The sequence below is a fragment of the Balearica regulorum genome, chromosome 1, assembly GCF_011004875.1.
Source record: "Balearica regulorum gibbericeps isolate bBalReg1 chromosome 1, bBalReg1.pri, whole genome shotgun sequence".
Classification (NCBI taxonomy): Eukaryota; Metazoa; Chordata; class Aves; order Gruiformes; family Gruidae; genus Balearica; species Balearica regulorum.
Window position 1 is genome coordinate 193,813,051 of NC_046184.1, and position 14,202 is coordinate 193,827,252.

At 43.6% G+C, this 14,202-nt stretch overlaps 1 protein-coding gene across 6 annotated transcripts in view; it reads left to right on the top strand.

The window, feature by feature from the left end:
* Positions 1-14,202, top strand: part of STARD13 (StAR related lipid transfer domain containing 13) — a 305,468-nt gene that overhangs the window by 264,058 nt on the left and 27,208 nt on the right. For all 6 annotated transcript variants that reach the window (XM_075742017.1, XM_075742018.1, XM_075742021.1 and 3 more), the window contains 3 exons: positions 491-562; positions 2,565-2,646; positions 11,077-11,140. In XM_075742017.1, the coding sequence (XP_075598132.1) occupies positions 491-562; positions 2,565-2,646; positions 11,077-11,140 (218 nt within the window). The remainder of the gene's footprint in view (positions 1-490; positions 563-2,564; positions 2,647-11,076; positions 11,141-14,202) is intronic.

Here is a 14,202-nt window from a genome sequence, read left to right on the forward strand (position 1 = left end):
GAAGGCGCGTCCTACCTGTGCAATTGTCCCTTCAGTGACATCAGACCTGCGCTGGGGTTTTCCTGGCAGAGCTTTCAGTGGCTTTCACGTGGGATTTTTCTCTGCAAGAAGTGTCGGAGCAGGAGAAAACACAGTGCGTGCTCCCTGTCGTCCCATTTCCACCCTGCTTCATCGTCATCTCTCCTCAGTAACTTACCCTTGGGGGACGATAGGACGCAGAACCATAAAACTGGCTGAGCAAGTTCTGCTGCGTGGAGATGGTTAACGCTTCATCCCAGTCACCAAGCGGCTAGGCAAACCCCAGGGGCAGGTGGATTTCTTTAAGGGACTCTATCTTATTTTCTGATACTATAAAAAAATACTTCAGAGTGATGACAGTACTTTTAAGCAACAAACAGCCACCACCAAGTCTCTTTGCTATTTCCTCGTAATTAAAAGAACTCGTAATGCAAAATAACAGAGAACTTTTCTCTTTTCTCTTTCTTCTCAGAAATCGAAGCAAAGGAAGCGTGTGACTGGCTACGTGCAGCTGGATTTCCCCAATATGCTCAGTTCTATGAGGGTAAGTAGGTTTTTCTCCTCTTTGTGCAGTTCTGAAAGTGCACTGGGCCCTTGCCAGGAGAGCTTGCAGTTGGCCAGCTCTACATTTGACTGAGTTACGGCCATGGCTGGCTGCTTCACAAAGCCTCAGCTGCTGGAGTCATACCAGTGCCTAAAGAAAAGTAAGATTCTTCCCCTCACAGCCATAGGGACATAGTTTGTGTAAACCTCAAAGGCTAACAAAAGGAAGTACAAAAAAATCCAGATACATAGGTCTCTTTTTTTTTTTTTTAAAAAACTTCCTGAACCGTGTCTAAAATAAGACTGAAAACACTGACAGTTACTGAAATTTTTGATCTTACTTGAAAATAAGATTGAAAAACTCTGCAAAGTTACCAAAAGTGAATAATCTGAGCTGTGTTTTACATTTGTAAAGCAAGAAAAGCCAACATTTTGGTGTTAACTCAAAGCGAATGGCCATGTCCCCTTCCTAGTGTAAAGTTCGTGCCCAGGGAAGCAGCGTCCCAGAGGACAGGGCCAGCGGTTGGGGGACTGGGGCTGGGTTTTCCCTGCTCTCCCAGCTCAATGCTGAGAAGGAAACTGCAGCTCATCCTCGTTTTTCCCAAACTGCATATTCTCTCTGCCAGAGACACAGAGCCAGCTCAGGCCCGCTCAGACTTATTAGCAGAAGCTCAGCTCTGCCAAACGCCGCTGGACGCCTTCCAGGGTCAGCTTGGGTCTGGAGGCAGCACGGCTCCACGCATGGAGCTATGGCCAAGAAACCTCACGGGTCAGAGTCAGCTCTCCTGAGAGCCAGCTCAGACGCCATCCATCCCCACATGTGGGATGGATGAGGACACCTCTGCGGCTTCTGATGGCCATCTGAGGTCCCTCAAGGCTCAGGTGCTGGGTCCTGATAGGCCACCTGGTGCCCAGGTATTGGGAGCATCACGCTGAGATGCTCAGGTGACTCCTGAGGAGCTAGGTGGGCTCTGTTAAACCCAGCAAGGAGCTAAGACTAATAAGCTTGCCAGACCAAAGCTGACATAGATGCGTGTCTACCACAGTCCCTGGGTGCCCAGGAGTACTTTGTGTCTGCCCTGTAGTCCGCGTATCTCAGATCCCCACTCCCCCAGGGAAAGAACAGCCTGCTGCTTGCTGAACTCAAAGGGATGTTTCCCTCCAAAAAGCAACCTGTGCTGGGCTCCCACAGTTCCCACACAGTCGGTATGCACTCTAGACAGTCTGCGTCTCTGAAAACAAGGTCCTTTTTACAGGCATCTATTATGTCAGTGTTAAGCACTAGTGTCTGAAAATGCTGGCTGCAGTTCCTGTATCCCAGCATCCTGCTGCGGTACCTAAGCATGGCAGAGCATCTGGAGAGCAGCCACAGCGCTGGAACCCCTCCCACCGTTACGGAGCCCACTAATGTGTTGCAGTCATGTCACTTTTCATTACAAAAGTCAGCTTCCAGCACACTAGTCTGGCTTTTTAGCTAATATTTGGGGTTATAATTCAGCTCATTTTTTTTGTCTCTGTTACTCGAGTAACCCTTTGTCTGAAATCGTTGTTATTGGGACCTGTATTAAAAGCAAAAAGCACAGAACATTTCTGTTTCATGGGAAAAGTCTGTCTAGCAAATAACTCATTAAGTCACTGTGATGGGAATGGAGAACCTTGTTGCTCATGTGGATAAAGAAAGTGTGTTGGTAATTCCCTGATCTCATTCATTTGTGCTAGGTGCTAGAAAGAACAGCTAACAACTGAGTATATTATTAAAGCCAAAATGAAATAATCTTGCTTTCTCATTGGAGCATGGGATGTTGAATTATACCTTTTACAGAAGAAAAAAAAAAAAAAGTCACTGAAAGGGTCACAGACACAGTTGGAAGGAAACCAGAGCTGAGTGAAATTGGTCATACTAGATTTCAATGAGCAAGCACATGCAAAGCATTTTAGATGTAGACAATGTATTTTCATTTGAATAGCAAGCAGTCATCTTAATATTGTGTCTCCTTTTATAGACTCCCAGTTTCCCATTGACATTGCTGCAGTAAAGAAAGATCATGATTTTCTTGACAAGGACCTTGTAGAACCTCTTTGCAGGTAAATAACACCTAAAGTTTCTTTTCTGATAATTTAAAAACATAAGCTGATTTGTTATTGTTAGCGTAGCAACAGAAGCAAGAGATGTTTTCTTGTCCATGTGAATTAAGCAATGATATCTATAATGATACCATTCTGAATTAACTTCTCTTACGGAAAATCCTGGAGTAGGACTACACTCATAGAAAACATCACACAATTTGCAAAGACCCAAATCCGATGGATTTGAAACAACTGCCTTTTAAGAAAGAACTAGCAGTAGTGCAAGCAAACCCTGAATAAATGAGAGTCACATTTGAGTTGCACACGAATAACTCTCATGTCCAAGCACAGCAGAAGAGATGAAATATCATTGCACAGAATTCAGCAAGTATTTTCTCTGGCAGCAGATGTGGGTTTTATGCTGCTGTGATTCCCTTGGTACTCTCCTTTTGGCACCAGTAACAGAAGTGGGACCAGAACCCCACAGTACTACAGCTGCTACAACTAATCACTGGTTTGCCCCTCCCAGAAGGCTTCTGTTTGCTGTTTATCTAGCTTCATATACTTTGTCTGTGATGAATATACCATATCACATTGCTCAAGTACTGCCCCCCAGGACTCAAGAAGCAGCAATTCTGTGGTAGTTTTGCAAAACCACATTGTAGAGGCATTGTTCCCCTCTTCTTTCTCCTGTGGTCAGCTCAAGCTGGGTTCTGCTCTGCTCCTCTTCAGCAAGGACAAAGGAGCATCTGGCCCCTAACCAAGCAGTCTTTATGACATGTTATGGAAACTTTCATAACACCAACATCAAGATAATTGGACAAAACTCTATTTCCCCTTCTGCAACTGTGGCTAAAGTCATCAGAGACTATATGCTGTTCCACTGCACATCGTACTGTGCATTGCAGGGATTAATGAGTCTGCGATGGAGGACTGCAGGGAGGGATTCTGAGAACCATAGAAAATAGGGCTGGAAGAGATTTCATCTAGTCCATCTCTCCATCCCAGGAGAGACCCTGGGAGGATTCACGTAATTCCTGGGTGTAGCTGTCAGAATGCTTTCCCAAAACTCCCTTGCTGCAAGCGAGAACTATTGCTTCTCATTTTGTCTATTACAAGGATACAGGGAACAGAATATTCTCTCTCTCTCTGTAGTAGCCTTTATGTCTGAAGACAAATCAGTAGGAAGGACCTGGATCCTTCCATGATTGCTCTCAAGGATGCCAGGGAGCAGAGTAACTGCAGACTTGATCTACTGCTGTTCAGTACAGCTTGGTGGGAGGGATTGCTATGCCCATGCCTAGAGAAACCTTCTTTCCATGCATACATGCATCTTCCTGCTTCAGTCCAGCATGGCGGAAGACATACTTGGCTGTAGTTTGGGAACTAAGAAGTGGTAGGAGGTAGACCTCTCTTCTCTTCTGCCCATTCCCACAAAGTTGAAGGACTATCCAAAAGTGCAAGTATGATGTCTGTCCCTGTCTCTTGTGAGAGCAAATGGTGAGGTGCAGTCATTGCATAGCTCTGTGACTCTCCCCAGTCTTTCTTCTCTGAAGTAACTGGCAATGGTAGTACTCCAATCATGGTCACCAGGCATCCAACACCTACACAGCTAAAGGGGAACAGCTCACCTCTTGCTCATCCAGCCTCTCTGTAGACTCACAGATACACCTACAACAATTACACTAGGTTTATACATTTGTGAGGATTTCTTTGTGAGCTGAACAGCTAAAGACTAGGGTCTTTTCCTCTTTTACTGAAATATGATGTTTTGGAATATAAATTAGCAGCTGGAGAGATGCACTCATGTGACAAAATGCTTTATATTAGCCTAAATCAAGTGATACTGCTGAGACCTGTAGTACATAAGCATAGACACAGATCTTTACAAATTATCTTATTCAAAGACAAAGGGTTTATGACTGTCTAGTAACTTTTTCTGTAACGATTTTATTCAGAAGACAACACCTGTTGACTTAAATTTTTGTTGAGTTTTTAAACAGTTTAGATCTAAAAAAGGACTAACATCTCATATAATAGTCAGGTAGAAATAGAAGCATTATGTAGAGGTTGTATAGATGGAAGAGTCATGTTTTCAGATTGTAGACTTTTAATTTGCTGTAACTCAGCAGTTCCCAACCTTTAGCTGAGAGTAACCTGTAAAAGGTGATTGTGCCAGATGTCAAGATTTGGGTTCATCAAAACCAGTAACCAGTGTCAGCCGCTGCCCCCACTACCAGCTTTGTTACTGTATTAGCTATCAAACCAACATCTCCCAAGTTTTCCAGTGTACTGGAAATCCTCACAGCTCGGCTGACCAATATGGCCAGTTTTCTACACTTGCTTTGCTCTGTGGCAGCATTGTTACAAGGTGCATGTCAGTATATCATACAAGAGCTGCAGGCTATGATGCACTTTCATGAAATAGAAAGTTGAAAAAGGTTTTTTATTATTTCTGTATGCACCGATCCCTGGGTTGGGAGCCAAACTTCCATTCTCCAAACACCCAAAACTGCCCTCGAAGCTATGCATGACCAAGCCTTCACACTGACTAATTGTGCATTCAGCCTATAGTACTGAACAAAATGGGTTTCTTGTTTTTATTTGGAGGATAATTTGAAAGCTGGAATGCCAGAGTGGATAATCAGTTTGAGCAGAGTTTTAGCTCTGGATGGTAATGGTTCTAGCATAAACACTGAATTTCTCTGCCCTTGTGGACTGAAATCAGACTTTCAGCCTCATTTTATAATCAGTTTTCTTATGGCGTTGCAGTATACAAGACAACATGAGGTACAAATGCAGAGGAACCTTTTCTTTTTTTTAAGGCAGCTGTTAGTATTTTAGTCAGAAGGCTTAAGACTCCCTGTTGTAAAAGATTTCAGTGACCTTTCTGAGATATTCTAACACTCCTGCTGTTTACAATATCATTTGAAAATTTGGCAGAGTAAAGACCAAATTTGAGGCCTTTGGGTTAGAGGCGTATCTATCAAGAGATTCCACTCAGATTTTATTGAGTAAGGAACAATAGAAAATTGCCATGCAATCTGTAGGCGAATGCTGTCAGCCTGCCAAAATAATAATTGGGCATGAAAATTTTATAGCTGGATCTCTGTGTCGTTTCCAAAATAGCAGCAACCAGCTCTGCTCTGGGAACTTTTGTGGCCCCTGTGATAAAAGGGTGAGAAGGAAAAGCCAAGCCATGTTGTAGTTTTTGTATTCACTCAAATACAGTGACTAAGAAGATAAAGAACAAGTATGTAATAGCTTGATATATAGACCCCTAAACTTTGAACCGTGCCAAGCAGCCAGCAGCCTTTTTTTTCCATAGCTAGTGTCTCTTAGATAGCTTGTAAATAATCCAAAGGTCACTACATACAGGACATCCTACCATTAGAGTTTTGAAGTGGTGATTGTATAGTCAGTGTCCTCTGCTGAGTTAGATTGCTCTAGGTGCTGTTAGGAGATAAGCCCGGAGTAAGATTCTGTACTCCATATGCAGTACAGAAAGCCCTGCTTTGAAGTCAGTGGAATGGCTCCTGTTGATCTCGAAGAGAGTTGACTCACCTCACGTGAGCGTGTAGCCTGTAAGGTACCTCGCTCAGTTGCAGCCATGACACAAAGTGATAGGACTGGGAAATGGTATATTCTCTTCACACACAAAACTGGTGGAGGAGGGAACGTGCCAGTGCGAGCTTCACACACCAGCCCTGCTGGTACTGGGAAGACCCTTATTCAGTGTTCAGACCATGGCAGAGCCCAGTATAAGGAGCTGGATGTCCTCTTCCCAAATTCTACAGCGCCAGAAGCAGCCAGCATGGCAGCATGCGTATGCAGCACCAAAACTTGGCTAGGAGTAATGATAAACTAAAGAAATAGTGTAGTGTTTCCCTTGGGGAGAAATTTACGGAACTGTAAAATGTGTTTGCCTGTTCACAATACGTAAGAGCGGACATTTGCAGATCTGTTGAGGTAGGAGACACCATGCTGTCCATGGTAGCCCTCCCTGTCGTGCCTCCTCCTGCATGCCCAGCCAGTGCCCCTGGCTGCATTCCCCACCAGCTGCTTGGAAACAGCTGCAGAACAGGTCCAGGGGAATGCATGGAGCCCCAAGTCACTTCAAAGTTGTATTCCTATTATCCGGATGGCTCTTCAAGCAGGACAACAGGTCCTTCACAAAGTTTTCCAGCTAATCAGGTCCTGCATTGCTGCAAGCTTGTATTTATTTGTAAACACTGCTTAATGCTGTACAGGATGCAAAAGTCAGAGGTTTCCTGCTTCTGAAGAACTTCCATCATAAGGGTTAATAATTACAGCACTGGGATTGGGATTCAGAGCCCTAAATATCTGTGTCTATTGACATCTTAGATCTCCTAAGATATCTCAGACTTCTCCACGGGCTAGCTGGACCAAGAGCATGTGCAGCAGCTGAAGGCCAGGCTTGATCTCTAGAGGATCTAAAAAAGCACCAGACTTCTCTATTTGGGCATGTGAATCACTCTACTGGTCTTTGAGTATTGTATCAAGGGACATTTTTAATACAGACGCGATGTTTTACCAGAGATAAGTGTTAAACAATAGAGGTAGTGTTCACCTGTGATGGACTGGAGAAGACATAAAATCAACCTGCTGTAGTAAATATTTTGCAGGCTTCCCCTGAACACTGCAGAGCTTTCCAGACAAGCATTCATATGCATCCGAGATTATTTGGTTTTTATATAGGCACGTCTCTTGTGCTTATTTAATGTGGTTTTGCCTGCCTTTTCTCAAGTCCAGATTTTGCATTTTGTTACCATTACAAACAGGCAGTCTTTTCCCATGTTTTTAAGAAGTGACGTGAAAGTGTAGTGCTTCTCTCACTTTGACTGGGGCATTGGTGACAGCCTTTTGTAGACAACTCTTCTATTTTTGTTTTTTGAAAGATTTGTTGAGGACTTGGCTGTCAGTCTCTAACAACGTTAAGCAGATGAGAAAAGCTTTCTGCCACCGCTGGCACATCAACAAGGCAGAAGAAGTTGAAACAGACTGGCTTTGATTTGAGTTGTTAGTACCAGGCAAGCTCACAAATATGATCATTAGTACTCTAATTTTACTGGCAAATCTTTCCACAACACTGGAAGAGCCCCAGAAAGCATGACGGTGTTTTGTACATTGGTAAATTTAAAACCTGAGGTTGAGCCCCTGGCACCCAGTAAAAAGTAGTTTTGTTTCTGATGAAACAAGTTCTTCACAGCAAAGCTAGGTTAGAAAGCAGCCAGGACAATGGTGTGGCTTCCCAGGTGTGGTGGGCTGACCCTGGCTGTAGGCCAGGTGCCCCCCAAAGCCGCTCTGTCACTGCCCTCCTCAGCTGAGCAGGGGAGAGAAAATATAACAAAAGGCTCCTGGGTTGAGGTAAGGGCAGGGAGAGATCACTCACCAATTACCATCAAGGGCAAAACTGACTCAACTTGGGAAAATTAATTTAATTTATTACTAATCAAATCAGAGTAGAGCAATGAGAAATAAAACCAAATCTTAAAACACCTCCCCCCCACCCCTCCCTTCTTCCTGGGCTCAACTTCACTCCCCATTTCTCTACCTCCTCCCCTCCAGCAGCACAGTGGGACAGGGAATGGGGGTTGTGGTCAGTTCATCACACGTTGTCTCTGCTGCTCCTTCCTCCTCAGGGGAAGGACTCCTCACACTCTGCCCCTGCTCCAGCGTGGGGTCCCTCCCACGGGAGACAGTCTCCCACCAACTTCTTCAACATGAGTCCCTCCCACGGGCTGCAGTTCTTCACCAACTGCTCCAGCGTGGGTCCCTCCCACGGGGTGCAGACCTTCAGGAACAGACTGCTCCAGTGTGGGTCCCCCATGGGGTCACAAGTCCTGCCAGCAAACCTGCTCTGGCATGGGCTCCTCTCTTCTCAGGGCCACAGGTCCTGCCAGGAGCCTGCTCCAGCCTGGGCTTCCCATGGGGTCACAGCCTCCTTTGGGTGCCTCCACCTGCTCCGGCGTGGGATCCTCCACGGGCTGCAGGTGGAATCTCTACACCCCCTCATCCTTCCTCCATGGGCTGCAGGGGGACAGCCTGCCTCACCATGGTCTTCTCCAGGGGCTGCAGGGGGATCTCTGCTTCGACGCCTGGAGCACCTCCTCCCCCTCCTTCTGACCTGGGTGTCTGCAGAGTTATTCCTCTCACATATTCTCACTCCTCTCTCCAGCTGCAGTTACTCCTGGTGTTGTTCAGGTTTCTTCCACCTTCTTAACTATGCTATCCCAGAGGCATTACCACCATTGCTGATGGGTTTGGCCTTGGCCAGCAGCAGGTCCGTCTTGGAGCCGGCTGGCATTGGCTCTGTCGGACATGGGGAATCTTCTAGCAGCTTCTCACAGAAGCCACCCTTGTAGCCCCTTGCCACCAAAACCTTGCCACACAAACCCAATACAGCAAGCCTCCAATTTAAGTAATGACATTCACTTTTATAGAGCTGACCCCTCAATCTCTGCTGAAACAATCTCGTTCTCAAATGCTGTTAGTGGGAAAGCGATGACTTTGGATGATCTTGTTGGTTTCACCATGTGCTTTCTGCCCCTTTCTGTGCTGAAGAGGAAGCCCTTTTGAATAGAAATACCATGGCACTTTCTGCTGTCGGCTAGACACATCGAGAGATACCTGGGTACAAACAGGTAAAGGGTACATCAAGGGCTGTCAGTATTTCGTCTTCCTGCTCCTGAAACATCTGTCTTGCTCCTCAGTTTTTAGAAGGCAAAGGGCACCAGAGTGAATGGAAGGAGCACTGGCCCCTGTGCAGGGTCTCCAATCTGAGCCTCTGGTTCACATCTCACAGGAAACTGTCTCCACGGATAGAAAGTTGGGTTGGAATCCTTTGAAAATGTGTCTGTGCCTCTGTATATTTGGAATCAATATCCATATGCAAATATAAACATTTTCCACTCAAAAGAATTGCTGAACATTATTCAGCCCCACGGCCCCAAGAAAATGCAACTTTGGGTTGAAATATTCCATGTTTGGGCAAAAGATGAGCTTTGCAATAATAGATATAATCCCTGAGGAGGAGGATTTGTGGGCAGAAGGCTGAAGATATAGCTACGGAGCCACAAAGCTTGAAATTTATTACAAGAATATTACTATCATGCATGCGGGGTGTACTTGTGCATGCATTATACTCACATTAATATCATGAGAACAGGACTTTTCTGATATAGCATAACAGGTTTATTGAGTTAGGGAGGAGTATTTTATCTACAAATGAGCAGGTGGTATTTTGTGAAGGAATTTTTTTTAAGGAAGATCTGCATTTGGTGGGCTGGTTCTTTATTAGTGGTGGCAATTTGAAAGGATTTCTAATATTAGTAAAGTCGCGGGGGACAGTATGTTAATGCCATAATGTTCTTATGCTATGTGAGAGATTATGTTATTGATGTGATACTTATTTTCATGTGTCCTGGTAACTTATCACATACATTTTGAATGTGAACAGTTCTGGAGATTTGCAGCCTCTTCCAGAAGAGAGTTGTGGACACATGGCTCTCTCACTCTGCCTCTCTTTATTTTGAAATTCAGCCCTAAATCTGGAAAATGTTCAAAGTCGAACATATTTAACTCTGAGCCTCTGCTTTTAGAAGATGGATGGTTTAATGAATCAGGACCTTTAAGTATAAATAAAAACTAATCAATTATGATTTGCGTGGTAGGTTCTCTATTGAAAGAGCACGTTTTCCTGTCCTCTGACTGTCTCTGCATATGGGCACACACACACACATTCAATTTCCATCTTCATCAGATTGTCATTTCAACCCACTATCGTCATGGGATAGCCTGGGATTTAAGGAGCTGAAGCTTCACAGAGTTCCTGATAACATCATTATGAACATGGTCAAAAATAACTACAAATATTTATGTAAAGATGTTAGATTTACATGTTGGGTGTATTAACCTGTCTATAAAATCTACAGGTATGGGAAAGGAACTATTGGCTGTGGAGAAACATTTAACTAACTGCTAAAAGTTCTTTATGTTAGCTTTTTAAAGCATATGCTAACTGCCTAAAGTGAGGAACTGCACCTTTTTCTTTTGTCTTTCACCAATGCCTTGAAATCCCCATTTTAGACCCATTATGTTACAGTCCTGCAGAAGGCAACTTACCTCCTTCTTCTCTTGTCATTTCCCCAGCCATCAGAGGTGTTTGTTTATACCCATTTCCTTTGCTTAAATGTCTATGAATTAAAAAGCAATGTATAAAACCTAGCTATCAAGTAACGTGAAACTAAGATTCCCTTTTAACACAGTGGTCTTATAGCCTGGAATAATATCACCGGTATCATTTCTGAAGCCTGTTGTATGCAGTTGGCACCCTACAAGCAGATAAGAGAGAAGCTTTTGAACTTACAAAAAGTCATGCCCTTTAATCAGAGGCTGCTAATCTTTTGAATTTGCTTTGCCCTGTAGACGACTGAACACACTGAACAAGTGCGCCTCAATGAAACTCGATGTGAACTTCCAAAGAAAAAAGGTAAGGAAACTTCATGAAATGTGCTGGCTTTGCCCTGGCTTTTGCGATAAGACCTCCCCGAGTTACTCTTTAAGTCAGTAATGCCCTTAAAAGTAAGTTAAGTGTATTTGACTTTGAACATGTGTGTCACCATTGTCTGGATGCATGATAATGTGAATTGCTGAATCTTGACATTATAAATAAAATAGAAAAAAACCTGTGACTAACACAGCAGGAACAATACTACGTGTGTTAAAAGGGCACATGCAGTACTTAAAACTTTACGAATGTGCAATTCAAGTTAGTGGGTGAAAAGACAGTGCGGTTTCATTACACTGGATTGTTTGCCAATGCCATGTGAGTACACAATGGAAAATCCTGCTCAGAAAAAATGGAAGCTGCTCAGACAAAAACAATAGCTTTTCTTTATTTGTCGTACTGACTTATTCCCGGTTAAGAATGTGAAAATAAACTGTCATCCTTACAAGCTCCTGTGTAACATGGGAATTATTTGAGCTTAAAGGGTTTCATCGAGCACTGCAGAAACTGCCTATTGATTTTGAGAGTTTTGTAACATGTCTGGTGTTAACTGCTGAACGTTTGGTTTGCTGGTCACAAATTCCCCCAAGCCCTTCAGTAGTGTACAATGGTAGATGTTGACACTGAGAAATTTTGGTGTCTGTTTTTTCTCCCTTAGAATGTTTGCCTAATGCTTTTTAAAAACTGCCTCTGAGAGAAGCATTTTTGGTGTCTTTGCAGATTCAGTCTATTCATACTCTATTCACTGTTTGAGGGGACTTGAACAAAGAAGGGTTTTAATGTCCAGATCTTCTGCAATCTGCATGTGCCCATTTGTTCCGTTGTGTACGTAGCCTCCTTAGCATGCATTTTGCCCATTCACCGGAGCCACAGGGACCTCTTCTCTTCACTGCTTCAGACCTGATGGATTTTTCTTGTCTTTCATAAGTGCCAACACTTTCCACATCAAAAACCCACACAACACCTGAGAGAAGGAACAGTAAAATCCAGGTCCTTCAGCAAAACCAAACTCGATTGTGTCGTTGACGTGCTTGGAGTGGTGTCTAGTTTGCATCCATGTGCTCGCGTACTTGTGTTCATGTAGAGATACTGGAGCTGCACAAGAGCCAGAATTACAAAAAGCAACATATAGGTGAACGCTGATTGTCCTCTTGAAATTTTTAGTTCCTGTCCTTTTTCTCTTCAACAAGTATTTTGGGTTTGGTGTGAGATTTGTATGCTTTCTTGCTTGCTTCTTTAAGTGTCTGATTATGTTGGGTTAAAAAAAAAAGGAAGATTTTGTTATCTTTATTTTTATTAGTTTTTACTGCCACTCCTCCCTGTTCTGAATGGATTGAAGCCCTCGGCTGCTCTCCCTGGGATGAGCATTAATTTGCTATGGAAGTGAGACTGCCTGACTTGGTACTCTTTCAGGGGGCTAGAAGCTAGTTGGGTCCATACCTGCACGAGGCCAGGGAGAAGCAGAGCACAGAAAAATGTAGAGAAAGGGGAGATAAAGCAGATTTGGGATGACAGATAGAAAGCAAGTGAAAGTAGAAGAAAATGTGGGGGAGAGAAGTGAGAGGAGAGACTGATGACAGGAGGAAATGTAAATGCTAATGTGAAAGCTGGAAATTGGGTCTGGAATTGAACACTGAAAAGTCAACTTTTTTGCTGTAGATACTGCCTTTCCCAATAGTCTCTATGGTGATCTGAACAATGAAATGCAAAATCAGCTTGCTTTGGAGATTCAGCATAACAGGTTTGCACAGGACTAGTGCAGCTGCTTGAGTGATTCATCAGAATACGGCCAAGCGAGCTGCCAGGCAAGGTTACTGTGAAAGTCAGCACGGTGTGAGCGTTCCCCACCGCCTGCTCTCCCACCCGAACCATTCAAGCTGTGGGCTGCTCTCTTCCCCTTGGCTTCATCGAGATGCATGCAGAAATCCTCGTGTATGTGTTGCAAATATGTCCGTAAGCAATTTGGACAGACAGAGATTAGCCTTTGGATTAACTGCCTTCTGCAGCTGTCGATTTATGAGAATTCCTGCCCCCAGCTGGAAAAATGTGGCAGAATTCCACTGCAAATAAACCCACTTTTTGCCTTTTGTTAGCATCCTTCTGTATCTCAGGCAAGTATACCCTCCATCAAAAAGCTGTACTATTTTAAATCAACTGTGACAAATCTGTGAATCAAAACCTCTTTCTCTCTGGCAAATGTTATCAGTCACTCCTCAAGAAACTTGCCCCTTCTCATCTTCCCAAACATAACAGTATTAAATGGACTTTTGAATATAGTCCAAAGCCGTGCACTTGATTTCACCCTAGGTCAGTAGAAGTGTACAGTCACTGCTCCAAGATGTCTGCTCCGCCTGTGTAAGATAAATCGTTGCTTTCAGACCTACTCTTGATCCACTGTCCCCATAGCTGGTGACATGTCGGTTGGCAAAGTGCTCTCTGCATTTTTTTACGACAGTCTCGTTTGTCAGAGCACTCTGATATCTAAGAACAGTGGGTCATTCAGGGTGTTCGTGGCTTCCAGAATTTCTACTGATTCCATGAAAAGAAAAGCACATTATGTCACAGGACTCAGTGCAGCCGAATTTGGAGTAGGTCACCATGGCAGCATTTCAGTATCCAGATACTTCATTTGTCTGATTCTGCTTCTGATGAAACACAAGCATGTTTCAATACCAATTAAAATAAGAAAAAAAAAATCTAAACCTTTTTTTTTATTGAGCTGCAAATTTTGACACCGAAACTCCTTTGTATTTTCTGAGTGGTTCTTGTGCAGAATGTAATCCTATCTTTGTTGTGGTTAGAGGCAAAACTTGTTTACTACCAATATCCATTTCTGCTCATCTCTACTTTCCCCCAAAAAAATCTCAAAACTTATTTTCCTCTGAAAATTATTTAAAGTATATTCACCACTGAATTTATGTTTATTTCTGTCTCCTACTCTCTGCTCGCCTCTTGGTGTTTGTCACAATGTCCCTACCACTTTGGTTAGTTTAATCGATTCCAGCTTGTAGAAAATACAGGCTAAATCCTGTCAGTTCATATAG